Source organism: Poecile atricapillus, chromosome 7 (assembly GCF_030490865.1).
Source record: "Poecile atricapillus isolate bPoeAtr1 chromosome 7, bPoeAtr1.hap1, whole genome shotgun sequence".
In the NCBI taxonomy this organism is placed as follows: Eukaryota; Metazoa; Chordata; class Aves; order Passeriformes; family Paridae; genus Poecile; species Poecile atricapillus.
This window is the reverse complement of record NC_081255.1, coordinates 6,407,405-6,429,869: the sequence shown is the minus strand read 5'-3', so window position 1 is coordinate 6,429,869 and position 22,465 is coordinate 6,407,405. Positions and strand designations below refer to the sequence as shown.

Sequence of the window (22,465 nt, the reverse complement as noted above, 5' to 3'; positions counted from 1 at the left end):
AAAGTGGAGCTTATCCCTTGTTTCCTGCTTTACACTGCTGGAGCCAGGGCAAGCTCCCTGTCCCTGCTCTCCTGCTGCTGACTGTGGACTGCATCCTGACTGATGGCATCTCAAAGACATCCCACGATGCTCAGAGCTGGCACAAGCATTTTGATTTCCAAAACTCATAGTATTTATTAGACAGGAATAGTTTCTGAGAGTACTCATTAAATTTGAATACCACAGGATTAACACCATATTGTTCCTGTTTTACTATCAAGTGCTTAGGATGTGGTTCTACTTTCTTCAGTTCTCCCTTTGTGACATGCTTTACAGTTCGGCACTTTCCTGTATTTAATCAAAAAGCTACACCCTGTGAAGTGAGTGTGACACTAGCCCTAGCAACCACATGGGTACAGCTGCCACTGGCAACAGAGGCCTTGACCCATCCTAGTTTAAGATTCCTTTACTTTTACGTTCTGTTCTCAGTCTCACAGCACTCCCCACTCATCTGAGATGATTTTTCAAGGAGGGGTAAGGATGTATACCCTATGCTTCACTCCTCAGGAAATGCTGAACCACTTGACTGAAGGAAATGCTTTATAAGCTATTTTATTTAAATATTTTCTCCAACCTGAAATGGAAAATGACTGTCTTTGCTTGGAAGAAGGTTATGTAAACGATGATCTTTGCAGCACAGCATGTCTCACATGGAAGATCAGTTTTAAGGCGGCCCTTAGAGTACTTTCAGATATCCATTGGTATGTCCCCTTTGTACTGCTTTTCTCTGCTTTCAACCCAGGCCTTATTGATGGTGCGCTTCATCTCATCGTCCCCTTCCGCATACATCTTTTTTAAAATGTTCATTAGCCCTTCACTAGGATCTGCGGTGTCATAGGCAGCCTTCCTGCAAGATGGATACATGAGAAGGTCAGGTACACCCAACAAAATTAAATGCTAATATTTGTTTGAAACATCCTGGTAACGGGGCTTTTGCTTTGGCAAAGTCTTCAGATCACAGCAGTCTCAGTCAGCTTCCAAATAGGAAGAATCCTAAGAAATACCCTTAAACCGAGTGCAAGCTGATTTGTACAGCTAGAGCTGTCCCATGGGGTGGGACAGTATTTCAATGGGAAGCAATTTGCAGTAAACATGACCCTGGAAGCACTGCCCAAAATTAACTGTAGGAAGCAGAAGTGAAATGTAACAGACACAGAACATGCCAATACCTGCCTTGTGTTATGTGACAAGTGAATAAAAATGGAAAAATGACTGTATCAAGCTCTTTAGAGACCACATTCACAAACCAAAAGGCTTTTTTTCTGCTTCCCGTTTTTCAGATGATCTCTCCAGGTTAACTGGCTTCTTAACACATTGCATTTCAAAGCAATTTTCTCAGGTGATGAATAGTGCCACCTGTGGAGGAACGGCCTGTATGACCTGACTATAAATAATGCCCTCTCTGGCTAAAATCCTCTCCTCCATCCCACTTTCCAAAATCCTGTAGGTAGTTACTAGTGCAGTCTAGCTCAAAAACACAGCAGATGAAAACAGATCAGCAGAGGGAGCAATTTCCTCACACTCAGGGTTAACCATCAGCTGCACAGACCCTGGCTGGGACCAACATTTCTGGAGCCGTTTGTCTGACAGTCAATCTTCGGGAATTCTCTGTACAAGACACAGGTCTAACAAAGTGTCCCTGTCTCTCTAGAAAACTGCATTAATTGTCAAGTCACTTCCTCTTAAATCTCCTGTGACAGCATTTGAGTGGAGAAGGCTGTTTTGCCCTAAATTCAGGCACTTATGCCTGATCAGTTTTAGCAAATCACCCTACAAACATAAACAAAATGAATTGTTGGCAGGGATAACATTCTCAATAGTGTTTTCATTCTTCAAGGTGGCTATACATGTGCAATAACATTAAATCATTATATGATATACATATATATATATACATATATATATATATGTGTGTGTATTTTAGAAAGTCTCTTGTCCCCCGTCATTTCCTGCTGTCATTCACCACCCTCATACCTGTGTATGTCTAAGCTGCCTGCTGCTCCCAAGCACTTGAAGTGTTACAGAGTGGCTTGAGACTCTGGAAAATCACCTAAGCAGAAGATGATTAAAGACCTGCTTTGCCAAAAGCATGCTGGGATTTTTGTGCAGACACTTCACACAAAGGTAACAATAATTGTTTTGACCAGTAGACCTGCAGGAGATACATCTATGTATTTCTATATAATATAGACTTGATATAAAAAACAATCACCTCACTAATGCAGTTTTTGCAATGAATGCAGCCACCAAAATGCAAATGAATCTTTAATTGGTTGATTCCCTTTAGAATTCTCACTGCAGGTCTTCCCTATCATATGTCCTATGATTCAGCCTTTGTCATTTGCAATAAAACAGTGGAGGAGTGGTAGCTACTCAAAAGTATATTTCTTCCACTTGCAGTCCTACAAGTAGCAAAAGAAATCCCCACCTAACATCAGGAGATCTTATCCTAAGATCCTCAGACATCTCAGGGCCTGTCCCCCAGACCAATATTCCCCAGAATTACTGCAGTCAGTACAGATCTCTCCCAACAGTCCTTAAACAACACAGAGAACAAGAAATGGAAAACCAGATGGAGGGCTGGAAAGACACTTACTCTTTCTCTTTGCTTTCTTTTTCCACTTGAGTGAGACAATCCCATTTTTCCTCCCGCTTCTTCTTACACATCACAAGGACCATGTCTGTCTTTATCTGTATGGTGAACAGCAAGGCATGAATTCAGAATGCTTCATAATGGGATGCCAGTCAAAATGAGAAAGGTTAGCTTGTAACATAAACCTCTTCCATACTCAGGAATTCCTGAAACCTTTCCCTCAGCTATCCATTATCACGTAGCATACAAAAATTATAGCACGTACTCAGCCTCAGGGCACAAAGTATTAACTCTGCTCTGGACAATTCACATATGTGGTTAATATAACACTAGTACAGACTTATGGAACCAATACAGAAGAACATAAAGTGCTGCAGTAACACCATTCAGTGATTCAAAGGATGCTCGAGTAGCCAGGACTGCCTGGTAAAGACTGACTATATTTACACGACTTCTCCAAGCACACCAAGTTCAGGTAGAGGCTCCTCCAATTTATTTCTCCAAGGATAAGAAACTAATTTTAGGGTATTGCTCAATCTTGCAACATGTTTGCAAGTTACAAAGCCTTCTAACTTGCAACCCTGACCTAAATTTCGCAAAGAACTCCTGCATGCCACAGCAGACAAGGTTCTACAGCTTTAGCTTGGCTTAACAAGTACATGACCACTGCTCACTTTCACACTGCATTAAAAATCACCAGAGCATCACTCTCATTTATTTCAGCTGGTTTAACTTCACTATGTACTCATTTTAGGCCAATTTTCAATTGAACCAGTAGTTCACATCTGATGTCACCAAGCACAGCAGAGAACTCACAGGATATATGGTATATGGCACACCTCTAAGCCTAGAAAGGTGCCACAAGCAGCAGAGTATGGATATCACCAATCTTCAGCAGTAAAATGTTACTACTAGTTGTCCTGGTTTTTGCTGGGATAGAATTAATTTTTCCCTTAGAAAATTAACCCCCTGCTAGGGCTAAACCACCACACCAGTGTTCAGTTCTGAAGCAACACATCCTAACTACGGCAGAGCAGGTTTCAGACCTGGCTTTGGGAATTAAGCCTATTTAAGCTTCCCAAGATTTCAGTCTGCTGACAAATCTCTTAAAATCGCAAAGAATTTCTCAGAGGTATTTAGAAGCACAAAGATGCAAATGAACACTTGGTGGTATTTTCTGCTTAATTATTTCTGAAATCCTGTTGGTGAGCTATTAAATATCCAGACATGATCTCTTGAAATAGGATTCCAGAGACTAATTCCACAGTTATGACAATCACAGATTAGTAGGACTCATGTTCACAGTGCAGAAACTCAGCAGCAGAAGGGAGGGACTGAACATTAGAACCGAGTCTCCTGAACGAGCCAGGCAATGAACACGACACCTTGTGAGGACCCTAAGTTACCTCTAACAGACAAGGTGCACTGACCTTTCTAGAGCTGCCTTCCACAGAGATGGGCTTCAGGAGGTTGTTGAAGGTCATGGTGTAGTTCTTCCCATTCAGATTCCTCACCAGAAGATCAAATGACCTGGACCCAGGAAGTGGATGGAGGAAAGGCACAAATGTTCCAATCATTGCATTGTCTGAAAACCCTTTAGCAGGCGTATTTTTTAGGAAAGCAGAGTAATTCTTGGGAAAGCAGGCCAACAGCCTTGAATTACTTTATTCCCAGGGCTCTCAAAACGTTCATTTCAATTTCAACAGAGAAATTAAAAGGCCCAATCCAAACTGCACAACAAATCAAGATCTTTAGGATTTTTTCTACCAACAAACTAGGAAAATCAAATTTCCTTAATGTACACCTCAGTTCTATCACCACAAATACCCAGGGCTAACACTATGTGCCCTGTCAAACGTGAGGTGCATTTGTAAAATGAAAACACCCTGATATCCTCAAGTGCTACTAAAAGCTACTAGAGCTGAAGTTTAAAAAAAAAGAAAAAAGGGAGAAAAAAAAAAATCCAACACTCCTGCATTTCAGTGTTCTTGTTGAGACACAAGATGAACTCACCTCTCTGTGAAATTCACCTGCACATTCTCAGCTGGAAGTTTCTGGACACCATTTAAAGAGATGTAAATCTTAACAAACTTTTCTGACTGATCCCAACCTGGAAGTGGAAAAAAAAGAGATTAATTTCCACCTTTCTCCATAAGCTTCATTCACTCCAACTTCCCCCACAAAGCCCCCTAGAGTAAGTAGGGTCTTTGCCTTACTGAAGCAATTTTCAGAGCGATAAAAGGAAAACATGAATTATTCAGGAATAACTTTAGAGCAAAGGGAGGTCCCCCCACATAGCCCTGTTCTCCAAGGCCTGCAAATTCTGAGAAAACCCACGTATCAGCTCAGGTCAAAAGAGAGCAATCCAGGCTGTGCAGGGGGAATCAGAGCCAGCTGTTTGCTCCTGCTGCAGTTTCCCTGACCCACTTCTTCCCCTACTCCCTGCATCTTGAGTAATTCCCTCTCCTCTCACCTACATGGCAATCAGAGAAGCCAAAACTTACTCTTTCATTCCCGCTAAACACCAAGTAATGGAAAAATACCAGCTGGTACAGCAAGGATACTTGATGCATCCCACCAAACACTATCACACAAACATGATCAATACACACCAGGGTTCGGATGGCAAGGTAAAGGTGAGGTAGCTTTTACAGAGGGGTGTCCAGTGTGGAATTAAACATTTAAGGCTTCACTATGATGCTAAGTGGCAACTCAAACTCCCAGTAATGCCACCCTGCCGTCGCCAGAGAGATGCTGGAACTCTAGAAAAATAATCCTACCATAATTGTTTATTTTCACTGTGTACCCTCCCAGCGATGATTTTTCTTCCTCCACCACATCTTTTGGCTTCGGCAGAGGCTGATTCTTGATTTCCAGCTCCAGCTTTTGTTTCTCTGCCACAAGGACATCACGCACCCGCTTCCTAGTGGCATTCGTAAGCAGTTCTTTAAGCTCTTCCAAATCTTTCTGCAACTGGTTCAAAAACAAAGGATCACACTTATACATCAGATAAATTCTTTATGTTCAGGGCTCACAGCTTTTTATGACAATTTCACGTGTTCCAGATGTTGGAGTTTCAGCTTTATCAGGTCAGTAGTTTAGTTTGCCACTACAACCAGTTAAGCACGGAATCATCCCTTCCTCACCCCTTGTCCACTCCTGTAGAGATGTATAACCACAGAATCTTAATTCACAGAATCGGTCGGGCTGGAAGGGTGCAACTCCCCTGCTCAACCACGGCCATCTCAGAGCACAAGCCTGGAAAACATCTCCAACATCTTCAATTAAGACAACTGTCTTAATTGCTTAACTCTTCATACGCTAAAAAACCAAGAGAAACCAACAGAGGCTGGGCGGATGGCACAGCTCCCTCACCACGCACCGCCGCAGGGGGAGACCTCCACAGCCCGCAGGGATGACAGCTCCCCGCCTCCCCGCCTGGGCCACACCGCTGGCCCTCGCACACAGCCCCGCCAGCGCCCGGGGAACAACGCCGGGAATCGCCTCACCTCCTCCCGCGCCACGGCCATGGCGGCTCCCCGTGGAACCTCTGGAACCTTCCGGCCCAGGAAGTGACGGCACCGGTACCGGTCCCGCCCGCACCGCCCCTGAGGAGGCGGGAGCAGGAGCTTCCCCGCCCCTCGGGCTCTGAGGGACGGGTGGGACCAGGAGCTTTGCTGCCCCCAGGACTCTGAGGAACGGGAGGGATCGGGAGCTTTTCCCGCCTCCAGGGTTCTGAGGGAGGGGCGGAATCTGGAGCTTTGCTGCCCCCCGGGTTCTGAGGGACGGGCGGAACCAGGAGTTTTCCCGCCCCCAGAACTCTGAGGGACGGGCGGGATCTGGAGCTTCCCGCTCCCAGAGCTCTGAGGGACGGGCGGCTGAGGAGGGCACGGCCTGTGGTTTAGTTTGGCCGTGAAGAAATCTACGCCTTGTTTTGCGGTAAATGACCCTGAGCTCGTAGCTATCAACGTCCTCGAATAATTTTGCAAAATAAAGTGTTGTTTTGCTTCTTCAGGCTCATGTGGTGGAGGTAAATAGTGATCAAAGGGGAAGAAATCTCTCTTCCCGGCCCTTAAAGGAAGATGGGCTTGTAAGCTAAGTGCCATGGTTTTTATCTGCTCCTCGTTTTCATGTTTATTAAGGTTGGAAAATACCTCCAAAAAAAAAGATAAACTCCAGCAAGGTTTAAGCTCTCAAGTTCTAAGATTTCGTCAATTAAAAAACAACCAAATCCAGTAGAAGTTGGGCGGATGGCACAGTGCCCTCAACACAGCACCAGAGAAGGAGACCCTCACAACTAATGCGTAATAAGCTTTCTACAACAAACCCAGAGGGTAAGTTACTGCTGATGACCTGTAATGTCACGATGTGTACTCTGGGAGTGACTTTGTGAGTAAGAGACTTAGTTGTTACCATTTACATGGAAAATGTAGCTTTTATTTACAGAGCACTTGGCTATATACATGTAAAAACATGCTGGTGTAATGCTACCAAAATTCTATTTTAAGCATTTTCCTCATCAAAAGAAAAACATGATGTAGACGCTGTTACTAAATCAGCACAGTGAGCACTAACAAAAAAAAGTTTCTATAGCTCCACTGGGCATTAAAATTTCCCTGAAAGAAAACAATAAAGCAATGGCATTCTTTCACCAGAATGTAGAGGAGGCAGTGTTTGCCCCCAGATGTCCTTTATAAAGTGTGACCCAAGGCAGAACACAGAGCTGAAAAAGTCAGTTTCTCTAGAACAGGGTGCCAGTTATAACACCATTTTATCAGACTGAGGAATGGCAGCCCATTTGCTGATGCTTGGGCTTAGGGTCTGGGGTTTTTTCTCTTGTAGTGTGAACATCCAGGAATTAATTTGTTAAGAGATCTATAAAGGTACGGAGGGAAGAAGAAATTTGTCAAAAATGAATTCATAGAAGCCCTGAAGCCAAAGATTTGTATTCAAGTTGGCATTCCCCAGAGTGCTTTTAACAGATGTTGTACTGAGGTGTTTATTATAACCCTCTGCTGCAGTGCTTCAGGATCTGCAGTGGAGAAAAGATCTGCAAAATTAACTGTGGTTATTATAAATTTTCATAGGACTAAGTGTAAGCCTGACCATCTTCAGGAATAGCATTTGGAGATAGAATAGTTGGTTTGATCTAGGAAATGCAATATGGTCAGCTGGAATTTACTTTTATGGCATGTTTTTGTTTGTTTGTTTGTTTAATTGGTTAAGGCAGTTGCTTATTCAGGAATTACTTCCTTATAATATTTCCTGTGTAGCAGCACCTGAGACAAGGAAAAATGTTGTGTTTTTTAATTTATCTACTAATCTTTGAGTTTCTCCACACTCAGTTGTGGTCTTATATTATTAGCAAGTGCTCTTATTTTTACCATTTAAATTGGTATCACTTTCTAATTTAAGTTCTGGCTGGAGGAGGAAATGCTTTCGTTAACCTAGAAATACATTTGAAGTGAGCCTGTAATTTGCTTTTTTTCTTAGAGTTTGTTTTTTTTTTAAAGTGTTTATTTAGTTTCCTTAAATGATGAACATTTCTGTACACATGGCTGTACACATGTGAAATGATGAACATTTCTGTGCACTTCCCTTTGAGTGGCAGTGTCCATGTGGAAGAGTTGTCACTCTTGTCATGTAAAAACAAGCTCCACACAGCTCTCCTTTGCAGAAAGCTGCAACAGCGTCTGGATGCTGCCTCCTTTCCTGACAAATGCTTTGGATGGTGATGTGGAGGTAAATTCATACAAAATGTTATGGCTGGTAAATTTAATCTTCAGCTTTTGTCCCTGTTGGCCTTATCTTCCCCTGAAGTGCTGTGTGCTTTCGCTGTTATCTGGCAACAATGGCTGTTCATCTCAGTTAATAGAAAAGAAATCCTAGAGCAGTAGCTCACATGGAAAAATGGTTTTATAAAGCATTTGGATATTTTTGACTGTGGTACATTCTGCTCTGTCCTGTTCTTGCTCAGCCCTGCCTCTCTCTTAGTAGTCACTTGCCAATGTCCTGCTGTTTCCTTCTGCCCCTCATGTCTCTTCCTGCAGGCACGCTGCCTCAAGGCTTGTGTACTCCGGGGAAGCATGAAGTCCTTAACTATTGTCCCATTGCTGTGTATCACCAACCTTTAGGAAAATCATTCTCTGTGCTGGAAACCTCAGACTGGCACGTGGAGCAGAGGGCCAGGGTGAGCCCTTCGCTCTGTGGCCCAGCTCCCTGTGACCAGCACATTATCCTAAGGAATGGGCTGGAATTAGCCTGCACTCCCTTTGGACAGCCAACCTGCCAAGTCACTGTGCCCGGTGCAACAGAGCTGCTGGTGACAACTGCGTCATAAAACCTGACACAGCAGCTGCTTCCTCCTGCAAACAGATTTAAGCTGCTTCTTAAGTAAATGGCTTAGGAAAATAAGCATCTTATTCCCAAGTTGTTTTCCATTTCCATTTATTTTACAAGGCATTGTTCACACAATGATAACAAGGTACTGATCTGAACAATTCTGTAACAATTAAAAAAGTAAACATTTGTTGTGACCATGTACATTGAATTGCACTTTTAATAACAAGCATTACACTTATATTTTCACATTGTACTTTATATAATACATGGATGTGTTACCCACACATCCAGTGGTAGTACTGGATGGTTCTCAGCTGGAAGTCTGACCTCTCTATGATGCTCTTTTTTTTCCTAACTCTTTAGGATTTGTGAACTTGGGACACACCCAGATCACAAAGGCAACCCCAAATGTAGAAAACTTCGTTGTCATGGAATCAGAGATTTGAAGCTGCTGTTTTCAGTGTGCCAGAGTGAATCTACCTTAATGGCAGACACAAAGGGAGATGGATTATGCTTGATTAGAAACTTCTCTGCATTCCTATGTCATGTTTTCCCAGTTCAAAGAAGCCAGAGAATCTTCTTCCATGGGAAAGCAAGAGTTCCCAATGCTCAAGAGAGCTGCTGGCACAGCTTTTGAGGGTGGTATAGCAGAACTGAAAACCCAGGGATTACTGAAAAACAAGAATTGAGATCTGAAGAAAAATCTGGGAACATCTGCTGTGGTTTGCATTGGTAGTACCATCCATGTATAATATAAAATACAAAAGTAATAGAAACTGTAAGGAAATTAGTACAGCCCAGGATTCTGGTGGTATCAAATCACAAATGAAATTTATGATACCAAATCCTTTTGATGTATTTATCCCCTTGTCGTTCCATTTCTTATATATTATTCTATAAGTAAGATATAGTTCTCCAAAGATACATATATATTTCTTTACAGGTTAAATAAAAGCAAGTCCCACTGAATAAGAAAATAATAAAAAGTAATATCCTAATTCTCTACCCATTTTTTGTTTTTCAGGTAAAAATAGCATGAAATACATTCAGTAGCAAAGCCGTTGGGACCAAGGAGACATGGAGAGCCCTGTATTCCTGGAGAATTGACCTGTATGTGTTAAGTCACAATCCTGAAATAAATTGTGTAGACTTCTGGCCTGGGAAAGATAAGGTTTTGATCAATGCTGAACATTATTTATCCAGTTGCAAATTCCTTGCATTTCCCAAGCCACGTGTGGATTAGCTCAGTTCTAAAGGCTGCTGTGACGTACACCTCCCCTAAAACCCAAGAGATCCAAACTTGAGCGTTTCATCATGTCTCCCCTTAGTGTTATTAGCTGGAAGGAACTAATGGGAATGGGACAGTTCCCAGTAGGATATTAGCACAATAGACAGACAAATAATTTAGTTTTAACCTCTGTGTTTGCACATCTGGTGCAGCCAGCTCTTTGCACAGCAGCCCCTTCAGCAGGGACAGAGAGTGCTTGTCAGCCACAGCAGTCCCTCAGACCTGAGGGGAACATCTCTGTCCTCTCTTCACAATCAATCAGACATGACACTTACTATGATTTTCTCTCTAACAGCTGGAAGAACACCAGCACTGTAAGAGTGCTTCTGGTTTCAAAGCCAAGGGTGTTTAGGCTTAGGAGATGATGCAGAAGTTGCCAATTATCCCTGAGTCTAACAGTAAATGAAAATCCTCTGAGTAAATGAGAATCACCTGATTATAGTTCTCCCACACATACAAGTAGTTTCATGGATTTCACTGCAGCTGCTTAATAGAAGGAACAGCCCTGCCTTGATCCTGTAGAGAAAGCGTGACCTGTGACTTCCAAATTTTGGTACTTCGATGCCAGTAAATGTAGATTTTTATTTCCTCCTAAACTACCATGTTCAGTCAATGAGTGGCATCACAACCCTGAAGTCAATGGGATACTTCATGCTTTGTTAAGGGGCTGAATTCTTGCAGTTCTTGACTTTTTATCTCCATCTCCCCTTGTAAACGGCTGGTTTTATTTCAAGTTGTTCTTAACACAGTGGCAGAGATGATAATTTATCTTAAAAGAAATTTCAAGGGCCAACTTAGTTAAGTCATTTAAAATGTCTATCAAAGAAAAAAAATGCTGCTTACCTGTGTAAGCACTTTATCTTAGTTGTAGCAAATTAGATCCTCATTACGGAACAGGACAAGGGTGGGTTTGTTCACTGGCAGTACTGATTACATAGCTGGCTACCTTTCCTGAGACTGGCTCTGCCAAACCCTAATGCAGATGGCACCTCAGGGATTTTGCAGTTTCTTGACTTCTCTACCCCTACTAGTTTCTATCTTTTTTCTCTTTATTCCTCTCCAGGTACATTTTACATTTAGAAATGTAAACTAAGTGGAATAAGTCCTATTTAGAATAAGTTTGGTTCACAAAGATAATACAAGACTAGTTCACAAATGTACCATGTAAATAAATCAGCCTTGCTTCATTTAGCCTGTAAAGTGTTACAGTCAAAGGAAAACCAACTTTTTAAAGTGAAAAGGACTTCCCCCCCCCCCCCCCCCCTATATTGGGCATCTCAGGAACAAATTATAGTCCAACAAGATAGAAGTTGTAGTAAAAATATTCTTTGGAGGTTTGTTCCTAATCAAAGTAAAGTCTTTATTTCAGAATGGTACATTCTCAATATGATTTAAAAATAGTTTTAGGTTTTAGTTCCACATATATATTTATAAAATTCAAATTAATTTTAATAAAAGTTTGATCTGAACACATAGTTTACTACAGAATCAGGGAAAAAAGGTTGATCACTCCACACTCAGGAGCTATGTTAGCTGTTCCAGTGCCACACAGAAACAACAGTTTCAGTGAGACTTTGATGATGTTTCCTGCTGAAAAGCTGGACAATAAGCCAGCTATCCCTGACAAATCCACCAAGGATATGTGTGTAGGTAGTTCTGTCACACAGAGATCTCTTTCCTTGCAGGAAACTAATTTCCCAATAGCATCTATAGTCACAGACAGGATTTTAGCTTGCCTGGTTTAATCATGGAGTCCTGCTCCTTTCCTTCATTCTCAATATTCATCAAGATAATGCCATTAAGCTATTTTCTTACTCTTTCAGTAATGCCGAGAAGATGCAGTTTCCTCCTAAATATTACTCTTCGAAATGCCATTGTTCCAAATGCTGCCTTGGATCCACAGCTGGAAGGTGGAAAGTGTTTATTGCCTTTAGGGTCATTGCTTTCCTTTGGGTGAGGTAAGCCAGCTTCCATCCTTACAAGGGTTTGAAATTGTCATGGCTAGCAGGTAGCAAATGTGGTTTTGTTCCTGAAACTCAATGTCCAAAGTCAGAAAGCAGCTACACTGAGAAAATGAATCTTGTGTCAAAGCTCATCCTGTGAAAGGTGATTTACCAGTTCCTTTTTGATGAACTTGGAAAGTCCCATGATCCGCTTGCACTCATTGGACCCTGTGAGGTGATTTAACTCATTCACTTGACAGCAGATAAACTGTAGGGGGATAAATCCACCCACATGGTTTTTTTGCTGTTGTTTTTAATTATCTCCAGTACATACTACAACAAGGACAAGGGACAGGACTGTACAGTGGGGAGCTGGAGGGCTGAGCAGTAGTGAGCTCTTAATTCATCTGCTCAGGGAATCACAGCCTAACACATTCCTTTAATCATTCTTACTGAACTTTTCCAATCATGGTTTTAAATCCACTTGTAAGTATGATTTAAGATAAATGAAATGAGAAATTCAGACACTTGTCAAAACCAGTTTCCCTCATGGGCAGAGTACTCTCAAATGCAACAATCACATGTTCACCAGGTATCCTTAAATGTCACTTCAGATTTATTATGAATTCAGATTCCCATTCTAAATGTGAAGCAGAACTGGTAAGTGAATGACTAACACTGGGTTTAGTTAGTCAAGAGAATGGAAACATTTATGCAAATATTATGAGCAAGACAGTGACAAGGGAAAAAGACCTTTGATAACATTTGCAAAAGAAGTACCTTCTGTTTCCCCCTTCTGTTCCTCACTGTATTAATAATTCCAGATGATACGTTCTTGAAGGTACATTTTAAAATATTAAAGTTTTTTTAACCCCTTATTCTTAGAAGAGAGAATTGTGTCAGGATGGTGATTATATTTTGAGCTCTACTTCTATCAGCTGACTGCCTTTTAGAATCTTTCCTTTGGCACTGGTAACACTAAATTTGTACTACCCTGTTGAAAATAATTCACAATTATGCTTGACAACAGAGCACAAGATGGGTATTATTAAATTTTATTGTACAAAACTGACAATGTATGGCATTCCTTAGAATTAAAAAAAGAAGATCAAAACAGAACTAGTGTCCCTGGAAAAACCTTGTAAATGAAACAATTAATACACAACATTTAGTCCAGCAATGACATTTACCTGCAAGACCATCTTCAGACATGACACATATAATTAAAAAAATATTCCATCAGTTCAAGCAATAGTTTAATTTTCCATGAAATAAGTATTTCTATGAACACTTTATGTTTAGTCAAAACAAATGCTTTTGAACCTTCTTACCTTAAGAAATATAAAACAACCAGACAGGTTTGGGAATCACCAGAGAAGTCTACCCTCACAGGAAAGTCTAGGGCTTGTATTCCACTTGAAAATGCTTGTTTTTATAAAAATAAGTAAGATCAACAAAGTGTTTCCTAACCAAATACTTCAAGCAAACAGATCTTGTTTCTATGGTATTTTATTCACCAGTGCAGCACAAGTCTCATGGGTGTTTTATTTGATACCTTATTTCTGTGTCAAATTTGGAATCTGAATATAGACCCAGGGCAAGGTTTTCATTACTTTTATTCATAAAACCTACCCTTTATTGCACAGGATTTACAAAAGGTCAAAACCATGCAAGGTCTCCACTCTGCTTCTCAGCAAAAACATCAAGCGTCAAAAGGTTCCCCCTTTATCCCAGTGGAAGGAATTATTCCTTGGAATTCTTAATATAAACATGAATTAAAAAAGGGAACTAGGGAACTTTCTGTTAAATTCCAGCTGAGCTGTAAATAGCCTTTAAACAACAGTGTTACAAAAATGGCACTATTTGTATTTCTGAAGATAAACCAATCCAAACTAAGAAGTTGTAAGGGGAGCTCATAGCAATTGTGCCAGGAGAGCACAAGCCTGTCTTTGCTATGGCCTAAGCTTTACAAAAAGTGCTTCTCTGCAGGATGCAGTTGCTGTGATAAACTTCTGAGATGGTCCCAGGGCCTAAGTTATCCTCATTGTCTTACACTGTGCTTTCTAGGGAGAGATTATGCTGCAGTACTGTACGTTTTCCATTCTCTCTCTTCCTCCAGAAGAAAAACCTTCTATGCAAGACAAAAATAATTTCAAATTAGATGTGTATTAAAGACCTAGTTTTGAAATATTTATTTAACATCTAGTCATATAAAATAAAGTGTAAAAGTATGAAGGTATCAGAACGTGGCTTTCAGCAAGGCAGTATGGGAAGTAGGAATTCAACATAAACCAGGACTTTTTTTTCCCCCCCTCTTTGAAAAGGGTCACATCAGAAAATTAATGAAAAACACTGAAGAATTTCACTTCAAGCCTGCACTCCTGCCTCATTGTCCTTTGCCCAGGAGGAGAGACCACTGGAAGAATCCTCCAAGGTTTCAGCTGTGTTGTTCTTTGTGCTCTTGTGCTGGCTGTGGCTGGAACTATGTGCTGCCCTCTCTGGGAGGCAGAGGCGGCTGGGGCTGCGGAGGTGCCTGTGTGCCCGTGGCCGTTTTGATAGAGTTCAGGGTTTTGCTAAACCAAGAGTTTTTGGCAGCTTGGATTTCATTCATAAGGGCTCCTCTCTGGTGCTCCAGCTCCTAAGAAAGCAGAATAGTCAGAATTTATCAAAACCTAATTAATTAACAAAGAAGCATCTTCACACTCAGTTGTTGCACTTCCCTTGCAATCTCCCAGGCACTGGGGAGAGAATATTTAGACACACAAATAAAATCATCATTTTCTTTTTAAGACAGAATTATTTTCTGAAAGTTCAGATATACAGGCATGCAGGTATGTACTCCCTTTTGGAACAATTTTTTGCATGATTCAGAGTAATTTTGGACTGAGCACGAGGTTAAGATGACCACCCTGCTGTACTTGGATTTCACGTACCTGAATTTTGCACTTGGCTTCCACAAGCTGCAGTTTGGTCTGTGCAAGCTCCAGCTCCATCTCTCTCAGCTGCTTCTTCAGTGCATCCTTCTCATCATCTGTTTCGATGCCTTTGTTGTCCATGCTTACAGCAGGCACCTTCAGTGCCCCCTCCTTGCTGAAAATCTCACTGCAGTGTTTGCAGGCCATCACTTTACCCTGAAATACCCAGAAAGCTCATTCTTAATCCATGGTACAGGAGTTGCTGTACTTCCTGGAACAGCCATTTTATTTGTCACACTGCCTCAATCTCAAACCATCTAGTACTGCAGTTTTTATAACTGGCATGAAAAGAATTTGAGTCGTTCATGAACAATTTCCAGGGTATGTTAACCAGTATAAAAATTCCTAAAATCTACTCAGCACAGAGACTTTGCTCCTATATTAGAAACTTCTTGCTACCAAAGCTTTGTAATATTTATGTCAGCACAACTCAGAAGAGTAAATTAAATCTGAGTAGATGAAACAGCTGGCCTGGCTTGCACAGACTAAAACAGGATATTGAGCTATTTCAGCAGAATCTAGGAACATCAATCCTAGAATTATTTTATATTATTATCAATAACATTAAAAAGTCACTAAAAAGCAAAAAATCCAGTTCAGCTTGAGAACTAAAGAAATATGGAGAAGCTACAGCAGAGTGTAAACAACTCTGCCTACTCTGAATCATTATTGTTATTGTTGTTATTATTATTAATATAATTATTATTATTACCTATCACAAAATGTTTCGCTGTTATGTAGGTGTTCCTGGTAAGGGGTTTAGAGAAGGGAGAAGAACCCCTGTGGATATTCTGAGGATGGCCCTAGCTGTGCCATTTGGTTTAATTACTTAAACCAATTCTACATAAATTACAGAAACCCAAATATAAACCTTGTCCAGTCTGGCCAATTCCAATCCCTCTGCTGTGCACACTTGAGAAACAACATGTTTTGTCTTCCAGAGGGTCTTCTTTTTTTGTCAGTTAACATCCAAGGTGTTTTTATCAAAACACCCAAGTAAATACTGTTTTCTTTACATGTTTTACCAGAAGTATATACTTTAACAGCAAAAGGGCAAGTACTAAACACACTTCAGTTCCACACAATCTCATGCAAGATAAAGAACCATGAAAGGAAATAAACCCTTTCCTTGTTTACATCTGCTGAAAAATGCATGTGGGGCGATGATGTACTTTAAGCTTCAGTTCAAGTTTCGTTCTGTATCCCTGGCGTTCAGCAACATTTGCATTAGCAATATCCCCTGTGTAGACATTGTTCTCACCTTCACAACTTCCAGCTCATCTTTACTGGCCGCTTGTTGTTTTTCCAGCCTGGTACTCAGCTGGGAACAAATCTGGAGCAAAGAAAGCAGTCTCTTAGCTCATGTTTACTATACTAAAGTAGAATCTGTGCTTTTTAACAATGTTTTTTGCTAGAACCAACATTTCTTAAATTCTGCCTCACTCAGGGATATGCATCCCCCTTAACAACTCCACTACTGCTGCTGCTGCTGCTAAAAACCCAGCAGTATTCAATACAGAACCAGAACACAGAGACAGGGACATTTTATGGATGAGTTGGTTTATGATGTTTATACTGCATTATGTCACAAAGTACAGAAGCATTCACCCTACAGTACTAAAATTAGCTGAAAGACAGGTTATTCCTGACTGCCTAATTAGAAGACTATTAGGAAAGCCACAAGAAGATTTATGACAAATTCCAACATTGCTCTCCAAAAGCCTGAAAGGTGGCGCTTATTTGAAGGATGAGATCTGCAATGCTGAAAATTCAGCTCCTGTAACAGGCTGAGAGAAGAAATATGAGAGAGGGTCTCTGGAATGGTACCTGTTTATACTCTGCAATAATGGCTGTGGTTTTCTTGATCTCAGATTCTGCCTTCTCCAGCTGCTTCCTGAAGACTTCCTTCAGCTAGGAATTGAATGAGAGAAGTTACACAGTACACTGACAGAACTTCTCAAAATGCATCATCAGATTGTTTTCTTCATGTCTTGCTGTGTTTACATCTCTACAGCTGCTTCTTATGAAATTCCAGTTCTCAGACAAATGTCCGATTTACTCAGTTTACAAATACTGATTATATCAGTGATAACCAAGAAGTCTGTACTGTGACCCATTATCCCTGGTTAGAAAATTCTCCTGTAAATTCTCCCATTCTCTGTGTTAAATGGTGGTACATCATGGTCCACAGAACACAAAAAACACATTACTACAAGGTGGGGTTTACTGATTTAGTTTTTGTTTTTCTGCACACTGTCACAGCAGGTTTGGCCAGATTGCTTGTTTGCTTGGAGATGGAATAAGAAGAAGGATCTCTCAACACTGTCATCTCCGTAACAGAAGAAAAAAATCTATTTGGGTTTATGGCACCAAGTGAAAACACAGCTAACTCATCTCTCCCTCAGAACCACTCCACTTGAGAGCCCTTTCAGTAGGAAAAAAGCCTCACTCCCTCACTTAGAGCAAACACAGAGCTCCATTTTAGAGAGACACAGTGAATTAACATTAATTGTTGCAGTCACTGTTGCCAAATAGCAAAAATAAAGATCAGGGTATCACTTTTGAAACGTACATGTTAGATAGGATTACAGAATGAAGACTGAGTGTTTTGCAGATAAGTATGAAGCCAGCAAAATTCTCCCAACCCCCACCCCTGTTCTGCTGTTGGGTCTAGCTTCAGGCAGGAACATTATTTAAGTGATCCAGCAGCTGAATCCAGAACAGGCTCTTAGAAGGCAACAGCTCCTCCAGCTCCTTCATTTAGATATTGAAAAGGTCTGATCACATCTCCTTAGCTGAGATTGCTCACCACCAGTGACAACAATCATTACAATACCTGGAAGAGGATAAGCTATGAAAAACTAAACATTCAGAGCCCAAGTAAAGAAAACCACTGAAAATTGTACTTTGGAAAAAAACATAATTACTCTGGCACTATAAACTTTTAATTGAAACTGCATTTTGAGGACAAAATCCTTTTCACAACTGCAACAGATCCACACAGTCTTCTGCATATCATTTTTCTCGCATTAACTAACTAAATGGGAAAAACTGGAGAACGCCTTACCTGAGCAGTTTCCTCTTCCTGCTTCCTTTTCTCTTCCTCAGTCTCCACGAGCTTCTGTTTGGTCAGGAGAAGTTCCTTGTTCAAAACATCTGCTTTGTCTTCAGCCTAGAATCCAAGACACTTGTGTAAATCAGATGTTATCTGTGCCAGTACAAACACTGGGATATACAGCTCAGAAATACACAAAGCTCAGGTTCTAGCATTGCCTTTTCCTGCCTTCTAATGACTCACCTAACTTTTTGATATAAAATTCCCTTTTCAGTTAGCCATTTACAAAATTATTTCACTGTGTTTCAACAAATGTGGAAAAGGACCCTTTGGCCAATTGTTTACCTGTGCCCAGATGGCACATAAGCACAGATGCTATGTCCTAGCACAAACAGCCATGTACAGAATATTTTTGTTGGGAGCAATATTAATCTAAGTGAGGGCAGCATGATTTACCTCCTGTGTAACTTCAAATAACTCATCCCATTTTTTAATCTGTGAGCAGGGAAAACATAACTAAAATATTTAGGTGTCTGCATTGTACCCTACAAAGTGTTCAGGCAAAGACACGTGTAAGAGATGAAGAGGACCACCAGATAAAATGATTTATTGGTGCAATTAAGTATAACGTGAAGAAACCTGAAAACTGAGAACATAATTTTCTCTGGAAGGACCAAGCTTGTGGTGACACATACTGGGAATGCTTTGTTTTTGTGAGCACCGATCATCAGGAGAGAAATGTATTTCTCAATTTTGGACATATTCTATAGGTCTCCCCAGCAGGAAAACACACATGGCATCTCACCACCCTTCCTGTTCAGTAATGAGGCCCAGGACAGGAAATGGTTGTGGCAAATTAACACTGACTTTGCTGAAATTACAAGAGGGAAAAGTGCATTGGAAACAAGTAACTGAACTTGTCTCTGAGCTGAAGTTTGGTTTTCTACCACTGTGGTGGGATCAGCTTATCTTTCTGCCACAGTAATAATGGTTAATGAGGATATTAGTGGCAGCAGAACCAGCTCCACCATCTCCATGACTGAAGAGATGGATTAAAGATTTCTTTATTGCTTAGTGTGTATAAGGCTGTATGGGAGAAAGGAAAACACTGCAAGAATGGAAAATTGATGAGATTAACATCTTAGAACAAAAGAACTTGGGGATTACAAGGATATTTTTGATGAAAGACCTGTTTTAGATATGCTTTGAAGGAACTACAAATCTTTCCTCCTTTCTTGTGAAAAGAGAAAAGAAAAAAATCTTTCCTTTCTTGTGTTCATTCCAGTTTCTCCAAGCACCTGCAGTGTAGAAAGAGAGGGCTGAATGTGTGCTTCTCTGAAAATCATTGTCTCTGAGGCAAAGGGCTCTGAATGCTGCTGCCCTCCCCATTCCAGTCTCTACAGGGAACACGAGCAGTTATCAGTGAACACCCAGGAGTCCTTTCAATTTTTGGTGCCGCGCCACTTCATTATCTCTGAATTTTGTTGGCTGTACTAAAAGTGCTGTTAAAAACAGATCCACACAGACATTCTGCAATGCAACTTCCCTTGAAATTAGTCTCTCAAGATACCTTTTTCAAGGAAATGTTCGTTCTTTACTATCAGCCTAAAGGTTATGGCCTACATTTTCTAAACAACCCTCAACAGAGAAGATGCAATCAGTCTTGGCCAGACCTCACTGAATGCCTACAGCGGCATGTGAAAATCCAGCTGAGTGCAGCTAAGAGTGAGGTTGTCAGGAAAGTAAAAGCAAAAATTATTACACTTTTAATGTGTTCATGCTTTCACTTGAACACAAAGCAGAGCTCCCAAAACTGCTGTTGCCAAGCCTGAGCTGGGACCCAACTCTGTTAACGTTACCTGGTCCAGGTCATTCCGCAAGGCAATTTTGCTTGTTACAAGCTCATGGGCAAGGTCATCGTTCTCCTGCTCCAGCCTCATGCTTGCTTCTTGGAGCCTGCGGTTTTCCCTCTGTGGAAAGAAAGGAACAACCAGGAAAGAAAGTTAAACCTTGTAAAGAGCAGTGAGCGAGTGCACGGTGTGTGGAAAACACTGAGAAGGCGAGAGTGCACATTGAGACAGGACTGCTGCTCTAGGAAACAACAGTGAATTAAGCCAGCAGTGCAAATGCAGCTGATCCACTTACATCCCACTGGTTTGGGTTGTGCAAGGGACACACTGATTGTAGTGTTTCCCTGTCAAAAGTAAACACTGACCTCTCCACAAAAGCACTTGGTTTCTGCCTACTCATCATCTAAAGACATTAGGCAGATAAAATCCCACACAGCAGCAGTGAACAGGGACCAATTAAGAGTTACTCATAATAATGCTTCCAATCAAAGTAGAAAGCTGTTCTGCTCCACTTTACACTTTTCTGTCTGCAGGGATCCATAAAAATAGTCCACTTTGTAGGTGATGCAGTGCCAACTTCCCATTTCCTGCAGGACCAGCAAGAACAGCATTTAGCAGGGAACTCCCTACAGCTTGTACATCCTGCATCACCGTTTGTGCACTTCTCTGTAACTCATGCCAGTGACAGCACTGTGTACTTTACAGTGCTGGGTAGAGAGGGGAGCTCATCCCAGAGCACAGGCCCAGGACCTGCTGGGGGCAGTGACAGGAACACAAAATGGACAACCCAGAGGCTGCAGGCTCTTGCTTCACTGCCCTCCCTACCCACTCCACACAGGCAGAAATGACTATCTGGAGCATTAACCACAGAAGGTGAAGGAACAGGAGAATGAACAGTAATAATTCATGTATTTTAGAAATCTCTGACTGTTGTTCTAGAGTTGAGAAACAGAACCATATTCAAAAGATGCCTATGAGTCAGTGGACTTCCAGGGGTTCAACATCAAATAAAAGTCTAATTTTCAGAATAACACAGCCAGGTGGGACAGACAGAGGTGCCTTCCTCCAAATGGATTTTAAAGAGAAAAAAACTGTGCTGGCTTTCTGTCACTGTGTACCTTTCATACCAAAACAGGCTGCAAAGGGTAACCATGGAAATTCAAGGAAAAGCACCACATTCATATGGAAACTCATAGGTGGAAAAACAATACCCTATTGTTATAGGTCTCATTTCTTGACAGTAAAAGTCCAAGTATATCAGTAAAACTCAATGATATATATTATATATATTAGCACTTAAAATGTTTTTCAAGAGATGTTCAATGAATGCATTCCTACAAAATGTGATTTCTTGTATATTATTCACCTGTTTTCACTTCTTCCTACTCACCAGCTATGCTCAGATATCTTTTTCTTTCCAAATCCACAACTATGAAATTGCAATTTTCATTTCTGTTGCAAGCAGATTTTGCATGTTTGTCTTAAACAAAAACAGGAGCTCTAAGAGGATGCAAAAAAAAAGGTCTCTTCTGTGTGGGAACTTCCTCTGTGGCAGGAAGTGGAACCTCTACAAATTTTCTCTCCTTAATGTGACCCTATTGTGTAACTAGAATAGGCACTGCCCAGTACAAGGAAGTAAGTCTGTTTCCTTTCCAAAAGATTGTACTTTGAGTAACTTGTTTTGTAGAGAAACTGTAAAAAAAATGCTTTTGTCTTAACACAGTTAAAATAACCACTGCTAAAAGACACACAACTTTGGGGAATCTTTCTTATTTTAAATGCACTGTAGTCTGTTTGGAACAAGGGATTTTAAAAATTAAAGTAAAATTTGTCTGTAAACATAATATAAGCTTTAAAGTGTAAAACCAAATTGCAGTCAACAATAGTAATACTAATAACAATCTGTAACATCTTTATTCCTGTTTCATTCAGACTATATTAGAAATACTGATTTTTATAGACACGCCGGTTGTCAGAAAGTGACCCGAGTTCACCTAAAACTTGAGACCTGAGTAGGACCAGGTGCTACAGCACCAATACTTTTACACAGAGATGTTGCTTAGAGGAAGAGAGCAGCAAATTCTTATGACTTTCACAAAATAACCGAGTTGGCTTTACCATTTTTGCTACGTCTTTGCCAAAAGCTTCAGTGTCTGCAAAGCAAGGCACGCAGTGTGAGGTTGAGAGTTCCTGCTTTGCATTCACAGACAAGTGGGTAAGCAAGCTCTGTGCTTGGAAATGCACTATCCTCCTCTTAAAGTAGAATTTACATGGCACCTTGGTAGTGAGTTAAAGATCTCTTACCTTGGGCATCCAGTCAATAGCTAAAAGATGTTTTTAGCTCATTCACCAAACTCTGAATGTGCAGCTGAGAGGTTCT

At 40.9% G+C, this 22,465-nt stretch overlaps 2 protein-coding genes across 8 annotated transcripts in view; both read right to left on the bottom strand.

The window, feature by feature from the left end:
* Nucleotides 1-575: 575 nt before the first annotated feature.
* On the bottom strand, nt 576-6,753 carry CACYBP (calcyclin binding protein). Its single transcript, XM_058843208.1, has 6 exons — nt 6,142-6,753; nt 5,413-5,605; nt 4,646-4,742; nt 4,063-4,162; nt 2,636-2,730; nt 576-886 (listed from the first exon to the last, which is right to left on the bottom strand). The coding sequence occupies exons 1-6, from the start codon at nt 6,736-6,738 to the stop codon at nt 727-729; spliced, it is 1,242 nt and encodes a 413-aa protein (XP_058699191.1). The 5' UTR covers nt 6,739-6,753; the 3' UTR covers nt 576-726.
* A 6,999-nt stretch (nt 6,754-13,752) lies between these two features.
* Nucleotides 13,753-22,465, bottom strand: part of RABGAP1L (RAB GTPase activating protein 1 like) — a 229,893-nt gene continuing 221,180 nt past the window's right edge. For all 7 annotated transcript variants that reach the window (XM_058843200.1, XM_058843199.1, XM_058843201.1 and 4 more), the window contains 6 exons: nt 20,095-20,205; nt 18,248-18,352; nt 17,008-17,091; nt 16,442-16,513; nt 15,139-15,336; nt 13,753-14,843 (listed from right to left, as the gene is read on the bottom strand). In XM_058843200.1, coding sequence (XP_058699183.1) covers nt 14,688-14,843; nt 15,139-15,336; nt 16,442-16,513; nt 17,008-17,091; nt 18,248-18,352; nt 20,095-20,205 — 726 coding nt within the window. In that variant the 3' untranslated portion in view covers nt 13,753-14,687. The remainder of the gene's footprint in view (nt 14,844-15,138; nt 15,337-16,441; nt 16,514-17,007; nt 17,092-18,247; nt 18,353-20,094; nt 20,206-22,465) is intronic.